The sequence below is a fragment of the Chelonia mydas genome, chromosome 2 (assembly GCF_015237465.2).
Source record: "Chelonia mydas isolate rCheMyd1 chromosome 2, rCheMyd1.pri.v2, whole genome shotgun sequence".
Classification (NCBI taxonomy): Eukaryota; Metazoa; Chordata; order Testudines; family Cheloniidae; genus Chelonia; species Chelonia mydas.
In genome coordinates this window covers 239,383,917-239,401,428 of record NC_057850.1, presented here as the reverse complement: position 1 = coordinate 239,401,428, position 17,512 = coordinate 239,383,917, and the positions used below count along the sequence as shown (strand labels likewise).

The following is a 17,512-nucleotide window of genomic DNA, read 5'->3' as shown; positions in this document are numbered from 1 at the left end:
GGTTATTTCACCTGGTGTGCCCACTGCTGGAATGCTGTGTCCAGTGCCAGGATCAGCAGCTGCAGAAGAAGGGTGATCCAGTGGCGAGGAAGCAGAGAAGAACCAGCAGGGTGTGACTAAAGGATTACAAAACATCTCATGGCAGGAGCTCGATGTTCAGGTGTGAGACTGGACCCGCGCTGGCCAAGGGGCTCTCCAGCCTGGCAGAGTACGGTGAGACACGCGTCGGGGCTGGCAGCTGAAGCCGGACCCATGCAGCGTGGCACCCAGGCGCACAGTTAACAGTGGGGTGCTGGGCCAGGGGGGTTATTTTACATGGGGAAGGGGGGCTCCATCATTCCCAAGGATTTGATCCAGTTGGACTGGCTCAGTTGAGCCTAGGGTGACCAGACAGCAAGTGTGAAAAATCGGGACGGGGGTGGGGGGTAATTGGAGCCCAAGTGCCAGTGCTTTTCAAACTTTTGTGCTGGTGACCCCTTTGACATAGCAAGTCTCTGAGTGCAACCCCTCCTTATAAATTAAAAACACTTTTAATATATTTAACACTATTATAAATGCTGGAGTCAAAGTGGGGTTTGCAGTGGACGCTGACAGCTCACAACCCCCCCCCCTCATGTAAGAACTGTATGACCCCCTTAAGGGGTCCCGACCCCCCAGTCTGAGAACCCCTGCTATATAAGGAAAACACCCCAAAATCGGGACTGTCCCTATAAAATCGGGACATCTGGTCACCCTAGTCCAGCCAGGTGCTAAGAGGAGGCGGCTGGGGCCAGCTCTAGGCATCAGGTCAGACTAGAAGCTTCTGCAGCTTCTTTCTGCTCCACCGCTCCCGAGTTCGCCGCCCCCGGGCCCCTTTTGCTCGGTCTCCGTTCCGGGCCGCGTGCGTCGGGCCTCAGGGCGTCGCTGCAGTTCAGACCGCCACGGCAGGGGGCGCTGTGCCCAAGGCGCGCGGCTGGCAAAGGGCCGATATTTTAACTCTTGTCCCGGGCGGAGTGGCTCGTAGCTCGTTGGAAGTCTCGCGAGACTGTACGCGGCTGTTCCGGCCCAGGCTCGCCAGGCAGACACGCGCGGGGGTTGCAGCCATGGCGCTCTACAACTTTAAGAAGATTATGGTGGTTCCTTCCGCTAAGGTGAAGCTCTTCTCCCGTCCCCCGTCAGCGCCTTCGCCGTGGTAGCGGCGGGGGGCGCGCGCCCCCCTCTCTCCTCGCGGCCGCTGGGCGGCAGCTGGTGCTGAGCTGGAGCCATGTGTGTGTCAGGAGCGCCGCCCCGTCCCCAGCGCGTGGGACCTTCGCTGCCCCGTGCAGCCTCCGGCCGTGTACACGGGGGGTGATGGGCACGCGGAGCTGAGGGGGCCGGCGCGGGGCAGGGAGTGGAAGTTGCGGGCAGGGGCCCAGCAGCGGAGTTGGGGGGGACGGGGGAGGAGTGGAGTATTGGGCTAGGTGCATGGCAGAGGCACCGCTGCCCTGTGAAACTAAGAGGAGAGCGGGGTGCCTCTCTGGTGCGGGCGGATCCGGCCGCCCCGCACCCTGGGTGCAGTTCTGCTCCAGCTGCGATAGAAAACCACGTCAGCCCAACAGCCGATCTAGTGCTTGGCGTGGTGGCTTCAGGCTTTTTTCACTGAAACCGTGTTTGCCGTGAACTCGTGAAGCGTACTGGGGAAAGGTGATGGTTATCAAAGATCACTGTCTTGTGCTTTTCCAGGAAGCCAGCAAAGTCTTAGTCAAATTTAAACATAAGCACACATTTTCTGTTACAGTCCCTCCTACAGTGCAGAAACTTGGAGCTTGTTAGTCTTTAAACCAAACTAGGGTTTGACAGGCAGGAGTTTTCTAAATTGTATCATGGAGCAGGTGTGCGTAATCCTGTAATTGTAATCCAGGCTGTTACTGATTTGCTGTCTGGCCTTAAATCTTTGTCTGTACCTCAGTTTCCTTTTTGTAATCTATTTAGTTACCTGGCAAAGATTAATTACTCTATTTAATAGTTATATACTGATTTTACTATGTAAGTGCTCAGTATTAACTTTTACAGGGGAGAAATTAAACAATACAGATCTGCAACACAAAGGGTACTGAACATAAGGTACTATCACAAGTAGTGATTATTATAAGGAATTCATTGTCCTGTGATAATCTGAGTTATCATCACTGCTATGTGCGTAACCCTATGTATGCGGGAGAACTCCGTCAAAATGACCTATTACTCATGTCTGAAATGTGAATAAAATTGTCCTAGTTAAAAAAGACTTCAACAAATTTAAGATTAAAAGAGGTAAATTCTTGGGACTAAACATAGTAAATCTCTCTCTAAAGGTTCTCTGGGGGATATCAATATAAAGTGGCTACATCCAAGAGAGCTTATACATTTTGGTTTTCCCGGGACAGTCACCTTTTGTTTTTCTTTCTGGCCATCTCTTTCTAAATGCAGAACTGGTCTGCTTTCAGTCCTTGTTTTGAGCTTCAAAGAAGTTCTGTGCCATTGTCAGAGACATGTGTTAATACCGATGACAGTGCTGATGGGTGCCTGCCTCCTTCAGGCTTCTGCTGACTCTTCTTCGCCTAGCCCTTCATTACCCCTCTTCAGAGACAATTGCTTAAAATCTGTGAAAATGGTGTGAAATTGGCTTTGGAGTTTCATCGGGGTTAGAAGCCTGAGTGGGGTGGTCAGGTGGTTGGAGAAAGGACAGTAATGTGCATATTATAAGGAATTGCCTCAACAGGTAAATATAGAGAAATGTTTTTATTAACAATAACTTATTGTTTCATATTGTATCTATTGTGAGAGTATGCAGGTGCTGCACATGCATAACTCAGTACACAACTCCGAGTGGGTCAATAAAATACTTACCTGGACAAAAACCAAACAACTTCTCCCCTCCTATTTAACATTCATTCAAAAGGGGGGCGGGGGGGAATGAATTCTTTCATTATGATCTGTGCCTCACCAAACTTGTACTCTGACACAGCAGCAGAGAGGGAGGGAGCTGTAGAGGTTTGGGTCTTCAGCTGAACACCTTACTGCCCACCCCGATCATTTGAGATCTAGCACTGATAGTGGATACATGGAAGTTCCCTGAACTGTTAAGGAATGTAGGAAAAGGAGGCTGTTTCTTAAATAGCTGAAATGAACACTGGATAAAAGAATGAAAGGTTCTGCTTACAAGTTTGTGGGTGGTGCATGGGACTGGAGGTTTGAACTTAATTTAAATGGAAGGACTTGTTTAGATATCTTAAAATTGGAGTGACATGCGATCCATGTTTTTTATTGATGCCTTTGAAGCCACACAACAGCTTTTTTGTGTCAAAAAACTTGGTTATCCTACACAGTGTGCAAAATTCGTAACTTCCACAACAATGATAGAAAGTGGATGCATTGTATTCTATCAACCTAATTGCAGGTAAAAGTGTGATGTGTGTACTGATTCTTTCAATAACTGCTTAGGTGTCTTTTTAAAACACTTAACTGCTCTGTTTTCCTTTTCTAAATAACTGTCATATTAGAATATGGGTTCTTAGTAATAAGCAATACAGTCTTTGCTGATAATTATACTTTTCTTTAACTGCAGGACTTTATAGATCTGACATTGTCGAAGACTCAGCGAAAGACTCCGACAGTCATTCATAAGCATTATCAAATCCACCGCATTCGACAGTTTTACATGAGAAAAGTTAAATACACCCAGCAAAATTACCATGACAGACTCACCCAAATCTTAACAGATTTCCCAAAATTAGATGTAAGTGACTTTGGCAATTGATAAGTGAAAGAAAATGTACCTTGAATTCATCAAATCTAATGCTGTGACTGTAAATTGTGGTCTTGTGAGGTTTTGTTGGCTAAGCAAAATCAAGCTGACTTATTACTTGGATAGGAGACTTTGGAAGAAAAATTTATATCTGCAGGAAGAGGTATTGATAACTCAGATAGCTCTCTTTCTTTTGAGTAAAGTTCTGAATCAGGGCTCGAACAGGGTTTTAGGGCAACTTTTTCCTGGAGCTCACATCTTGTAGACAAGAGGTAAAAAGTCTTAACCACTAGTGGTGATTAAAGGTCCCACAGCACTTTTTCCAGGAGTGGGAATTTTAGCACTAACTTCTAGATAAATTTAAATTTGATAGAAACTTCAGTTGAATGATGGGTAAAGAAATATAGCCTGTTTAAAGGACTTTGTGACCTCCTATTTCTAGTGAAAGGTGCTAAAGAAGCATAAGGTATTATTATTTTCACAGTTATTGCCATCCAAATCTTTTGTAGGAAAGAATGAGCGTCCAAATATAGGTCTGATCAGTGTGTTTACAGTTTGATGCACTGATCATGCAGTTGGAGATGTGCAGTTTTCAGTGACTTCAGTGGGGCTTTGTGTATGCCTGTACTTAATCCAATGCAGAATTGAGACCTTAGTTTGCGTGGGATTTTTTCTGACTTCTATTTCTAATGCCTGATCTCTATTACAAAGTTCTGAAGTACAGCTTCTGTATTTGCTTAACTAGTTTGGTATCTATATCATGTTAAATTTCTAAAAATAAATCACGTAGATGGGTAAAATATTCTCTCTAATTCTTTTACAAAGAGATGAAGGGATGTGCTGTAAACGCTCTTCAAAAAGAATTGATGTGAAGAAGGTACACTCATCATATGCTGACGAGTTTATTCAGGCGTGAAAAATTGTGTGCCTAACTAGAGATGAATCTTACAGAATTTAGGGTTCAGTGAAAGAGAGGAATTACTTTGCTGTGTTCCCACAATAGCAGAAGTATGTTAGAAAAAAGGCTGGCACTATACAGTATGCTTGCAGTTTCCCTCTATACAATATAATCTTGCATTTGTTCCTTTTTAACAAAAAATATTCTTACAAAGAAAAAGGCACAAGCAGAAATTTAGCCTAAGTCCAATGAAAAATAAAGCAGGAAATCAAAGTTATGGAAAAAACATTCAAATTCATGGATAAGCAGATTGTTTTCTTTAAAGATTTTTAGATATGGAGAATGGTCTTCAGTTTGTATTTGTCAGCTGTACCACTGGTTTCTTGTATCTATGAAAAAGTTGAAATCAGCAGTAAGAAGTCTTTACATTCATGAAAAAACATTCAGAAAAGGTTTTGATTAATTTATTTTATGCTTTTTTAGGATATCCATCCTTTTTATGCAGATTTGATGAATGTTCTCTATGACAAAGATCATTACAAGTTGGCCTTAGGACAGATTAATATTGCCAAGAATCTGATTGACAAGTAAGATACCTTAATTTATTTTTCTGTGGCTTGTTTTTGTCATAACAGCAGATTAATGTTTTCTTTCCTCCCGCAATAGTGTTTCTAAAGATTATGTGCGCCTGATGAAGTATGGCGATTCTCTTTATCGATGCAAACAGTTGAAACGGGCAGCTCTGGGACGTATGTGTACAATTATCAAAAGGCAGAAGCAAAGTTTAGAATATTTGGAACAAGGTATGTATTGCAAATATGGTAAAATGAAGCATTTTGAAGAGAGAATTTAAAATACAGACTTATGCCTGGAGACTTTTTACCAATTGTTTTTATAAATAGCATCTAAACTTACTTATCTGAAAGAGGTTTGAGGAAAAATATTTTTTCTTTTTTCAGTTTATTTACTTTGGGAAATTATCAACATGTTGTGGCTAGTTAGTTTCACTGTTTTTCCTGAGTAGTCAGTCAAATACACCTGCTTTTTCTGAGATTTTTTTTGCATGGCAAGAGGAGAGGGAAAAACGTTTTTAAAAAAACAGGAAAGTATAATTGGCGCAGGAGCCTTGGAAAGATTGAGTACCTTGAAGTATTCTTAACTTGTTTCTAAAACTGATTAGATTTCTTGTTATTTGCAGTGGTGTTGTAGCCCTGTTGGTCCCAGAATATTAGAGAGACAAGGGGGGTGAGGTAATATCTTTTATTTGGCCATCTTTTGTAGGTAAGAGAGACAAACTTTTGAGCTTACACAGAGCTCTCTTTCAGGTTTGGGAAATGTACTCAGAGTGTCATAAGCTAAATGCAAGGTGGAACAGATTCATTAGCATAATGATCCCCTGAAATGTGTTAACTACATTTGCTAAACAGTCTGTTGTACCTGTTATTTAGCTGAGACACTCTGAGTACATTTCCCAAACCTGAAAGAGAGCTCTGTGTAAGCTCAAAAGTTTGTCTGTCTGCAACAAATGATGGTCCAATAAAAGAAATTATCTCGCCCATCTTGTTGGCAGATGCATTGCATTCACAGTTAATTACGTTTGTACAATGCATTTTTCCTAGTATTTGATTTACTTTGACTAAATGATATAGGCTGTCATTATTTATCTGTATCAGTTCCTTGTGTCTGATTTAATAGAGGCCAAATATTTTTTATACATTCTGCTCTGTAGCCCTTTTTGCCTCTTGTTCACATTATATCTAATTGAGGGGGATGATGTGTTAATTAAAATATAATATTTACAAGAAAGTCACACTTTATATTAAGGTTCTATTTGTAAATAGATTATCCAGGTTAATAAATGTTTTCATAAATGGTTAATTGTTAAAAGTCCAGTAGGTTGTTTATAACCATCTAGAACACCTTCTACTGATGTACTTATAACTATAACATATTCAACTCATTCTTGTAACGTGCTTTCTTAATAATTTAACAACACTTTATGAACCACTTACAAATGGAAACTTAATGCAAAAATATGTCTAAATTAAATGTGGTTTATGAATAATGTTTCTGAATAAAATCAGAAACTTTCCCATCTACAAAGAAAGATGTCTTCCTTCTGTTTTAGTACATTTAAACTTTATTTTATCACCCATGTAATTCAATCAAGCTTTTTAAACTTTTCAGTGCGACAACATTTGTCCCGTTTGCCAACTATTGATCCCAATACACGAACTCTTCTGTTGTGTGGCTACCCAAATGTTGGAAAATCGAGCTTTATAAATAAGGTATGTGAGTTTGTTGTAAAAAATATTGCTTCAAAGTTTAAATAATTTGAAATATTGGGACTCTACCCAAGGATCTTAGCTAGCAGGTCTCTGTACAAGGTTAGGGATTTAGTATGAATCTCAGGGCTGTAGAAGGAAATGAAAAACAGATTTATTTTTAAATCAATTTATTGTATCATAAGCTTCCCCAGCGTCGTGAAATTTTTCTCCCAGAGAGAGCAAAAAGTGAATTAACCTTCTATAGAAAATCATTGAGACTAACCACTTTGGTGTAGTAAAGGAAGTGCATTATAATTGATATGCTGCTGTCAGGAAAATAATTGTCTCAGTAAATGAAAAAAATCTTTATTTGGGGATTTTTCTTGTTTTAAGGTGACAAGAGCAGATGTGGAAGTGCAGCCTTATGCCTTTACCACAAAATCCCTTTTTGTGGGACACATGGATTATAGGTATTTGCGTTGGCAGGTAAGAGCTATTGCTAACTTACTGCTCTGTTTCCACAGGAATGAATTGGTTAGGATCCTGTTGCTGTTGAGAATACCATTTTGTTTGCTGAAGGCTGTTTCTAAAGTACTGTACTTAGAGAACTGCTGTGTAAGATCTCTCTTTACATAATGTGCTGAGTAAGGTCAGCTATCAGAAGCTATTCTAAAAATGTAGATCCTGGGGTTTTTCAGTTGCTGGGAGGGACAGGGCACTTGCATAACTCCTGAGTAGTAACGGAAAGTGATTCATCTCCAGACTGGATCAGGTCAGGGCAGGTCTCCCTCCCTCTGATTCAGTCCAAGTGAAAATGCACGGAAACTCCAGGTAGTCTTTCCTTGTATTACTATGATACTCTTTTCTCTGACTATAATTTGAAGTACTCAGTCTCATCTTATTTTAACACGAATACTATTGTCGTCTTCTTCATTTTTCATGTTCTTACTTTGAATGAATTTACAAACTTGTGGTTGAAAGGAAACAATATATATAGTTGCTATTGTCGGCGTCTATTCTTTTAGGTTTTTATACCATGCTTATCACTATAGTATCTGAACACTTTCCAGTAGTATATTAAGCCACATAACTACACACCTGTCATATGTTGTTTGTTCTCTCATTCTTTCCCCAGAGAAAGAAGCATGTGCAGTAGAATGTCTTGTTTTGGTGGTCTCTCTCTCTTTAATATAAATATACTTGTTGCTATGTGTTTCTGTTAGAGAAGGCAGGTCAAAGAAATGTGCTTTGCACTTGAAGCAGAAAGTTGTGAGGTTCCTAAGTTCCTGGTGGTGTTCGTTCCACAGTCTCGGTCTGCCCCCAAAGAAGGTGCACTCTCATGCACATACAAGCTTTACTCTTATTGTTGAGAGTTCCATTATGCCAGAAGAGCATAGTTTACTCCTGGGGGAATTCTGTGCCACTACTCATGCGTAGAATTCCTGTTCCCTGCAGATTTCTTTGCTTCCCTGCAGAAAATGATCGGGAAGCATAGGTAAGCCATAAGAGCGGTCACGTGCCCCACCCCAGCAGCGCTGGCATGTCATTTTGGGTGCCCGGAGCAGCAGGCAGAGAGGTAAATCACTGTGGGGCTGGGACGCCCCGGCCGGTGACTCCTACCCTGCGCTGGACTCACCTGCTAGTCCCAGCTGAGATGGGGATGGAGGAGGATGGGGCTGTCTCTTCCTCTGCAAGGAAGCGCCTGTGGGGTTCCCCTGCAGAAAGCACCATATTCCTCTCTCTCCATCCCCCCCGCCACTTCGTGACCCCATCACTCGCCAGCCTTGGGGGAAGGGGTCACTATGCAGGGAGCTGCTTTCCCATCCGCTGGACCCCCTATATCCAGCGGGCTCCCCCCCCCCCCCCCGCCACTCGAAGCCCTCTCGCTTACTATCTTGGGGGTCCTGCCCCTCTACTCTAACTGCCCCAAGTATTTTTAGGGCAGGCCCAGCCCTTGTGCTGTGTCAGGGTTGGGTGCAGCCTCACCGCCATGTCCCGGGGGGAAGGGAGGGCTACGGGGGTGATCTTCCACCTTTGTTCAGCCAGTGGCCTGTGCTCCCCACTGCCATGCTTGGAGCCTCCACATTTATTTATTGACAAATAAAATATGCAGAATTTGAACATACCATGTGCAGGATTTGTATTTTTTTGGCGCAGAATTCCCTCAGGAGTAATAGTTGTTGATCATGGTCTTTGTCCTGAAGCTTTAGATGATTGTTTAGATATCCTGGGGCCTGGTCATGGGGGGCTATGAAGATAGGGACCTTGCACTTGATTTGATATTCTCTGGGAAGCCAGTGTAGGGAGCAGAGGACAGGTTTGATATGTTCCTGCTTTGCTTCTTTCCTAACCAGTAATCACAAACATACTGTGAAAGATTGATTGGTCCATATCACTTTTCTCCCCTCATCTCTAACCCCCACGATCTTATTACTTCTGTGGCTAATATATGTTATATTAAGGTGTGAGCTAATTATGTTAATCTAAATTTTAGGTGGTAGATACCCCTGGTATTTTGGATCATCCTTTGGAAGAAAGGAATACCATTGAGATGCAGGCTATAACAGCGCTTGCACATCTTCGTGCTGCTGTGCTTTTTGTAATGGATGTGTCTGAGCAGTGCGGGCATAGTCTGGAGGAGCAGCTAGAACTCTTCAAAAATATTAAACCACTATTTGCTAATAAGGTAGATCTGATTTACATGAGTCAAATCTAATTTTTCACAATGTGAAACAGTAAGCTGAATAATATTGTTTACTTTCTTTCTATTAGCCTCTTATACTTGTAGCAAACAAGTGTGACGTGAAAAGGATTTCTGAACTTCCTGAAGAAAATCAGGTTAGAAGGCCTTTTCTTCTTTTCGTAATTTACAAATGTGTTGTATGCATCTGTCGTGGAATAATACGAGTTATAATGTGCATGGGTGAACTTTGTTTTATAATGTCTTAATTGGACAGTTTAATATCCTGATGAAGAGTGAGTAGGTCTTCGTTTTTGTTTTTTTTAAAAAATAAAATAAAAATTGTGAATACCTACTAAGGTGTGTGTTTGTGTATTTCCATGTATGGGGCGGGGGTATGTGTGTGAGAGAGATTAGCCTGATGTTTCATAAGTGCAAAGCACCCATAGCTGCTGTTTGGTTTCATGGATAGTAAGGCCAGAAAGGGTCATCTGATCTGAAGTCTTGCATAACACAGGCCAATGAACCTCACTTAACAGTTTCTGGGTAGAGACAACTGAGTACTGGCGTGAGGCACGGTGTCTTGAACTGTCGAAATGGAAGTTATGGATGAAGCAGTATCTGCACACACAGGCCTGATTTTTCATATGCACACAGGTTACCCTGATTTTTACACGTTCTGAGCATGTAGCTAATGTATATATTTTATTCTATTTGCTACTTAACTTACTATTTACATCTGATCCCCATAAAGTATTTATGTGTAAAAGTTAGTTTATGCAAAATTTCTGTAGTTCCTCTTTAGAAAAACATCTATTAATACAGTTGCTCAATAATGCCAGAAGAAATTTTTATTTTGAGAAGAGATAAGAAGTTTGACTTCGTTTAATGAGTTGGAAACAGTGATCTTTAAGAAATAATCAGAACTTACTTTATTTTTGTGTGTTCTGTTTGTTTTTCAGAAAATGTTTGAAAATTTAGAAGCGGAAGGATTTCCTGTCATAGAGACAAGTACTCTAACAGAAGAAGGTGTGATTAAAGTTAAAACAGAGGTGAGTTTCTTCTTTTACTTACACAAATTTTGTTCCAAATAGATATCTAAGTTTTGTTTTATTGTTTGTGAATTTAGTCTTTATTAAAGTAGTGGTCTGGTGCTCTGGTTTGAGACAGATATAACAAGTTTTCCTGTGTATCTGAGGAACTATGACACTCGAATGTTCAAGTTTTGGGTCTCCCCTTGGGCAGATACTGCCAGATGAGCAAAATTGTTTGTTGCTTTCTATGATGTGAATAAATGGAGATTAGATTGAGACAAGCAAGCATGATTTTTACTTCGGACATATTTATTGTACAGTTTTTCTTACTGAAACGGCTTTGTGAAAATTATTGCTTTTTTTTTTATTGAGAATCCCAGGGGGATGATAGCCACCCTCTCTTATCCCAGCATATAACAATGCAGTAGATGTAAAATAGATTGTAGGTCACAAAATCTAAAATGGCAGAAAAAATTATGCACATTAAAATGAAAACCCTGGATCTTGATTTGCACTGAAGAGTTACTGTTTTAAAATTGTTAATAACTCTAATCCAGCAGTTCTCAAACTGTGGGTCGGGACCCCAAAGAGTGCCATGGCCCCATTTTAATGGGGTCACCAGGGCCAGCATTAGACTTGCTGGGACCCAGGGCTGAAGCTGAATCCTGAGCTCCACCCCAACCGGGGGGCGGTGGGGCTCGGGCTCCTTCCCTCTGTCTCTGGGGTCATGGAGTAATTTTGTTGTCAGTAGGGGGTCATGGTGTAATGAAGTTTGAGAACCCCTGCAAATCATTGATTAGATTTATATAAATTCTATGCAGCGTCTTTAATCGTGGTGGAATTGCTATGTACTGGGAGCTTCTCCACTGTCTTTCAGATATTAATCTTAAATTGACTACTTGTGCAGATGCTGTTTGGTCATTTCTTAGACCGGGGTGGCTAACCTGTGGCTCTGGAGCCACATGTGGCTCTTCAGAAGTGAATATGTGGCTCCTTGTGTAGGCACCGACTCCGGGGCTGGATCTACATTCGCAAACTTTTCAGTGTGCTGGGGGTTCTCACTGCTCAACCTCTGGCTCTGCCATGAGCCCCGCCCTCACTCCACCTCTTCCCGACCCCTCCCCTGAGCCTGCTGTGCCCTTGCTCCTCCCCCTTCCCCCAGCCCCCTGCATGGCACAAAACAGCTGATTGGGGGGTGCGGGGAGGGAAGGGGAGGTGCTGATCGGTGGGGCTGCCGGTGGGTGGAAAGCATGGGGCAGGGTGGGAACTGATGGGGGGCTGCTGACGTATTACTGTGGCTCTTTGGCAGTGTACATTGGTAAATTCTGGCTCCTTTTCAGGCTCGGGTTTGCCACCCCGTTTTAGACCAGTGTCTCTCTTGCTAGACAGAAATAACACATGAGGAAATTCCACCTACTTTGAACTCTTGTCCCATCAGACCTTTTGTTAGCGGGGATAAAAAAAGATAATCATTAATTTGGCCCTGCTTTTGGTCTGGGCCAGCAGAGAATTGTTCTTAGCTAAAAATAAAACACTCCCACTAGATATTACATAATAGCAAAAGCTCAGTTTTCAAAAGGTTCTGTGTATCTCTAGACATAAATCTGAAGACCGTTTCTTTTTTGGGAACCATTTTCTGGACATTACTCGTGCCTTACATTGGAAACTATTTTCAAACTCCGTATCCAAGATTGAACCAATATGACAACCAGATCCATAACTATAATTCATCACATTTCCTTGGCATGATTTTCCAGTTTTCTTTAAAAAAAAAAAAAAAAAACTTGACTGAGATTTTTTTCTTCTATAAGCCTTTGTTGCTCTGATTTTTCTTTCTGTATTGCTTGTAGATTCTCACTGTACGAGATTCCATTCCCACTTAGTTATAACTGAAATACGAATATTGTTACATAACTGCTCTTGTATTGAGTTTTAAAATAAAGAGTTTTTTTGTGGCAGGGGGAACAGTGACTTAAAATGGGATTTGAACTAGGTCTCCATAGGTAAAAAGCCAGTGAATTAAATCACTGTATCATGCAGCCTTCTCTCTGTCCCCGACAATAATTAATGACACCTTATACCTTTTTAGGCCTGTGACAGACTGTTGTCCCATCGTGTTGATACCAAAATGAAAGGAAATAAGGTGAATGAAGTGCTGAACCGACTACATTTAGCTGTACCAAGCAAAAGAGATAATAAGGTAGGTTATTAAAATTTGGATATATTTTTCAGTAGCCTTTGAACATCCTTCTTTGCTGACTTAATGTGGGGATTCATTTTGTTGGAATCCTGTGAATTTCAGGATCTCAGTTAATGTATTGGCATAGTGAATAAGTTTGACATTACCCAGGGTACAAACTGGACTGATGGATAGCTGTGTCCCCTCAATTCTCTGACCTGGGGTGTCTTTTATGCTGCTTTGCTGTAAGAGCAACCATTCCTGGTCTTCCCACACACAGCCTCCAGCATGTCAATCACTCCCAGCTATACTGTATGAGTGCTATAGCCAGCCATCCATGAATTACACTGCACGGCAACACCAGCAAACTCCCAGTGCCAGACTCTCCTCCCTCCCCCGCCCCAGAAATGTGTGTCTCATACTGCCCAGCACCCTCCTGGACAATACAGATTCATAGAAAGTCCATCATTTTGTTAATAGAAAATGATATGCACAAGTCTTATCTCAAATGAAGTTTCCCAAACACTTCAATCCAAACACGTACTAGTTCAGATAAAACAATAAAAAAAAAACATTTCTTAACTACAGAAAGAGAGATTTTAAGTGATTACAAGTAATGAGACATAAAAGTCAGTATTGGTTACAAAGAAATAAAAGGTAGAACATAATTAACTCCTAACTTAAGCTAAATGAATTCAAGAGAAACCTTTGCTTTACCACATGCTTTCTAAGTCTTACAGTCTGGAATCCTTTCAGGCAGGATCCCTCCCCCGTTCAGTGTTAATTTCCTTGTCCTTCAGGTGGTGTTGATGCTGTGAGTAGAGATGAAGGGAGAGATAATTTGGGGCATCTGTTCCCCATTTTTATATCTTTTCATCCTCTTTGAGAATCCTCTCCAGTTGGGATTCAAGAGAGACAGTCTGTGGGACGGGAACTTCCAGGTGTTTTGTTTTTTTTTTTGCCAAGATATAAATTTCTCTCTCACACCCTTTTCCTGCCAAAGAGTGGCCGCTTAACCAAAGAAAGTCTATTGAATTTTGTTGAAACCTGGCTGAGGTATTGGTTTGCCTTTTGACTTTGGGGAAGCAGTTTGTGCCTGCTTTTCTAAACTTGGAATATGTCTCAATAATGTTATACAGCAGAATCTTATAACTTTACATACAGTATTGCCACACACATTTTACCAGGACAAAATGATCAGCACACTGAGTTTTCAAATGATACCTGACAAGGCGTATTTTGTACAAAATCCATTATAGTTTTTGTAAAAAGCTTGAACATAGGGATACAGACTGTCACAATCGGTTAAGATTATTGAAACTTTTTCTTACAGAGAAACATATAGTGACAATGTTTTATTTGCATTACAGAAAATTTGGGATTCCCACATTATATTAAAAAAGAAAAGAATCACATGCTCTTGTGATCATGTTTATTGCATTAATTTCAGGAAAGGCCACCTTTCATTCCTGAGGGAGCAGTAACACGTAAGAAACGCATGGAAGTAGATGCACCTAAAAAGAAGAGGGTAAGTGGCTTACAGAACAGATTTGACACCCTTGAATTGAGGAATTAGTAGTGAAATTTAAAAAATCAAAACAAAAGAGTGATCATTGAAAAGTACAATATTTATGCTACGTATGTCTTTTTAGGAGAGAGATCTTGAAGTGGAAATGGGAGATGATTATATTTTGGATCTTCAGAGTAAGTGTTATTCAAGTCTCAGTATAATTATTTTAAGAAGTGAAATTGGGCTGAGGTTGTCTTTTTGTGTTTATAGCAGAAAGTTTCAAGCAGGAAAATCTTATCCTAACTATTTCAGTCTTAAATGTCCCTGCTGCTATTTTAGTGAACACTAGCAGACTTTTTCTCTAATTCCAAATTAGTAAGAATTGGCTTTCTGCTCTCACTTGTGTTGTGATGTAATTTGGAGTGTCTTTCAGTTTTGTAGAATTACTGAAACAGAATGAATGGCTTGATGACTCAGCTCTTCTGTTTCTTTTGTCCTGCTTGAACATATCTGATACATATTCTAGCATGATCGTTGTCTTAAGGGAAATAGTTGATTTGTGGAGAGAATAATTTAGTGTGTTCTTTTTCACTTATATTATTATTGCTCATTATTTGTATGTTACATGCATCATCACTGTTTGACAAGACTTCCAGTGTAAAGTTCTGTGTGGCACTGATTTTGTATGTTATCAAATTCTTACATTTTAGAGAGAGACTTGTATTTTATATTATGATGTAAATATTTTATCCCATCATTGATTTTTCTATAAAATGTTTCAACAAGTTAAAGTATTGGTTAATTTTGTGTAATTTCTTTTTTTAGAATACTGGAATCTAATGAATTCATCTGAAAAATATGATAAGATACCTGAGATCTGGGAAGGACATAACATAGCTGATTATATTGATCCAGATATCATGAGGGTGAGCTTTATGCTATTTGTTTTACACTGTTGAAGATATTCTCTCCTGTTCTCATTGAATTTAGTGTTTCTGTCTTCAAGCAGTATGAATCCACAGATGTATAAAGTTAGTAAAACTTTAGTTTATTTCTCTCCTGATATGCATGCATAAACTGATAAAGTTTCTTAAATTCATAAATAACAAAATGTAGTGGTTTATAGTCTGAAGAAGTGGTTTTTTACCCACGAAAGCTTATGCCCAAATAAATCTGTTAGTCTTTAAGGTGCCACCGGACTCCTTGTTGTTTTTGTGGATACAGACTAACACGGCTACCCCCTGATACTTTAAACTATAGTTTTGTAACTTTTCTTAGTGTATTCTTGGAAGGAACACAACATTTATCATAGGTAAAGATATTTTCATACTGAGTGGCAGTTTTGTCTATAGTGACTCAGCAAATAGTTTGCTTTGCCATCAGAATCAATGTTGATCTTTTTTCATTATAACATCTTAAAAAATAAGGTTTGTGAGAGAACTTGCATTCCTTCCACTGTCTGACTCTGCAGTGACAGAGGAAACAGAATGATCATAATTTTTTTAGTGAATTATTATTGCTGTTGTTATTATGCCTTCACTGCCAGAATAAACTGTTAAAGTAGTTTGAGCGTTAATCCTAAACTGTTTGACAGCATCCTTTTAATTTGACGAAGCAGTAGAGAACTCTTGCTGTTATCATTTCTGTTTCATGATGATCTTGTTTAGCCAAGGAGAAATAACAGGGAACTCATTCTGGAGCTTAGGGTGGTTAAAAGGATCATCATAGAGTAACATGAGCTGCTCCCTTCTTCAAGGGCTGAGTGTGCTGCCTTTCTAGTGCCTTCTGGCCCAGAGCGTGAAACTGACATTTGGAAATTGAATCAAGGTTCTTTACATGGAAACAGTCTGACCACAAGGTTGTGATAGTGTCCCTTTTAAAGGTAAACACTATAAACAAGATGTTTCTGATCCTAAATATGGACTGTGACACACTGAGGATATCCTGCAGTATCCTAGACAAGCCTTATGGAATTAAGATAAACTTTAATGAATTAAGTTAAACCTTGCTGAATTAGGTTTAATAGCTTTCAAGTCCATTATATTAAAAATGAAAGTGTGTGTGTTGTGGAATTGTATGTAACTCCTGTATATCAGCCCTTTGAAACCACCCCACTGGACAGGTTCGCATATATTAATTCAAACTGGATACTCCAGGGAACAACAGAGGATGGATTTTTGGATAAATAGCCTAGTTTTAAATAGATTCATGGCCTTCTTTCTGATCCAGCAAACGGACAAGACCCCTGCCCACAGAAGGTTCCAGTCCTTAGGGAAGGATTGGAAGGACTGCACCTTCTGAGGCCACATAAGACGGTGTGCTTGTTCTGAGCTGAAATGGTGATGAACTTGAAACTACAAGGAAACCCCTTGGGTGGGGTTTGGAGAAGGGCTCCTTCTGCTGGAGCCAGTATTAGGTTGAGGTGATCTCTGATAAGCTTATTAGCATGTATGCAATGTTTTCTCTGTAGTGCTTGTTACTTTAAGAATAAAATAGACTTACATTAAAAGAGCTGTGTGTTAACTGTAGCTAACTGGCAGTCCCACTTTTAGCCATCTCTGCAGAGAAAGCAAGCAGGTCTGCTTGGACAGCCTGTCTCTGCTGAGATAACCCGATATAGTTGAACTATGCAGCCTGGAAATACTCTGATCAGACGGGAGTGAGACACAGGCCTCTGGGGAATGGCTGGGGAGCTGGAAGCCTGAGAGTGGGTTCCCTTCATGAGTCACTGTGGGCAAATACAGGTGCAGTTGCTTTGAACTGTGATACAAATAACTTGTTTTCCATTTGATCTCTTTACATTTTAAGAAACTGGAAGAGTTAGAGAAAGAGGAAGAGCTGAGGCAAGCTGCTGGGGAATATGACAGTGAACCAGAAAGTGAAGATGAGGAAATGTTGGAAATCAGAAAACTGGCACAACAGATTCGAGAAAAAAAGAAACTAAAAATTCTGGAATCCAAGGAAAAAGATACTCAGGGTCCAAAAATGCCTAGGACAGCTAAAAGGGTAAGTATAAAATACCTTCAGTAATATAGTCTTGTTCATGGATAATATGCAAATGGCAAATGATTCATTATTAGGTGTGATTTCAGTTACAAGATTCTATCAATCAATGTAGCACTTTCTCCCCTACCCCTACCCCTCCGTTCCTTGCCAAAAACAGGTTCAACGAATACCCCTGGAGTTCTAGGAATAGCTA

General features: G+C 40.5%; 1 protein-coding gene across 1 annotated transcript in view; it reads left to right on the top strand.

Annotated features, from left to right (window-relative positions):
- The first annotated feature begins 1,023 nt into the window (after window positions 1-1,023).
- GTPBP4 (GTP binding protein 4) overlaps window positions 1,024-17,512 on the top strand; it is a 23,563-nt gene continuing 7,074 nt past the window's right edge. The window contains exons 1-14 of the mRNA XM_037891018.2: window positions 1,024-1,130; window positions 3,566-3,736; window positions 5,127-5,230; window positions 5,310-5,446; window positions 6,831-6,931; window positions 7,304-7,396; window positions 9,405-9,596; window positions 9,683-9,748; window positions 10,553-10,642; window positions 12,714-12,824; window positions 14,254-14,331; window positions 14,456-14,507; window positions 15,139-15,239; window positions 17,122-17,319. Of these exons, the coding sequence (XP_037746946.1) occupies window positions 1,083-1,130; window positions 3,566-3,736; window positions 5,127-5,230; window positions 5,310-5,446; window positions 6,831-6,931; window positions 7,304-7,396; window positions 9,405-9,596; window positions 9,683-9,748; window positions 10,553-10,642; window positions 12,714-12,824; window positions 14,254-14,331; window positions 14,456-14,507; window positions 15,139-15,239; window positions 17,122-17,319 (1,542 nt within the window). The 5' untranslated portion in view covers window positions 1,024-1,082. The remainder of the gene's footprint in view (window positions 1,131-3,565; window positions 3,737-5,126; window positions 5,231-5,309; window positions 5,447-6,830; window positions 6,932-7,303; window positions 7,397-9,404; window positions 9,597-9,682; window positions 9,749-10,552; window positions 10,643-12,713; window positions 12,825-14,253; window positions 14,332-14,455; window positions 14,508-15,138; window positions 15,240-17,121; window positions 17,320-17,512) is intronic.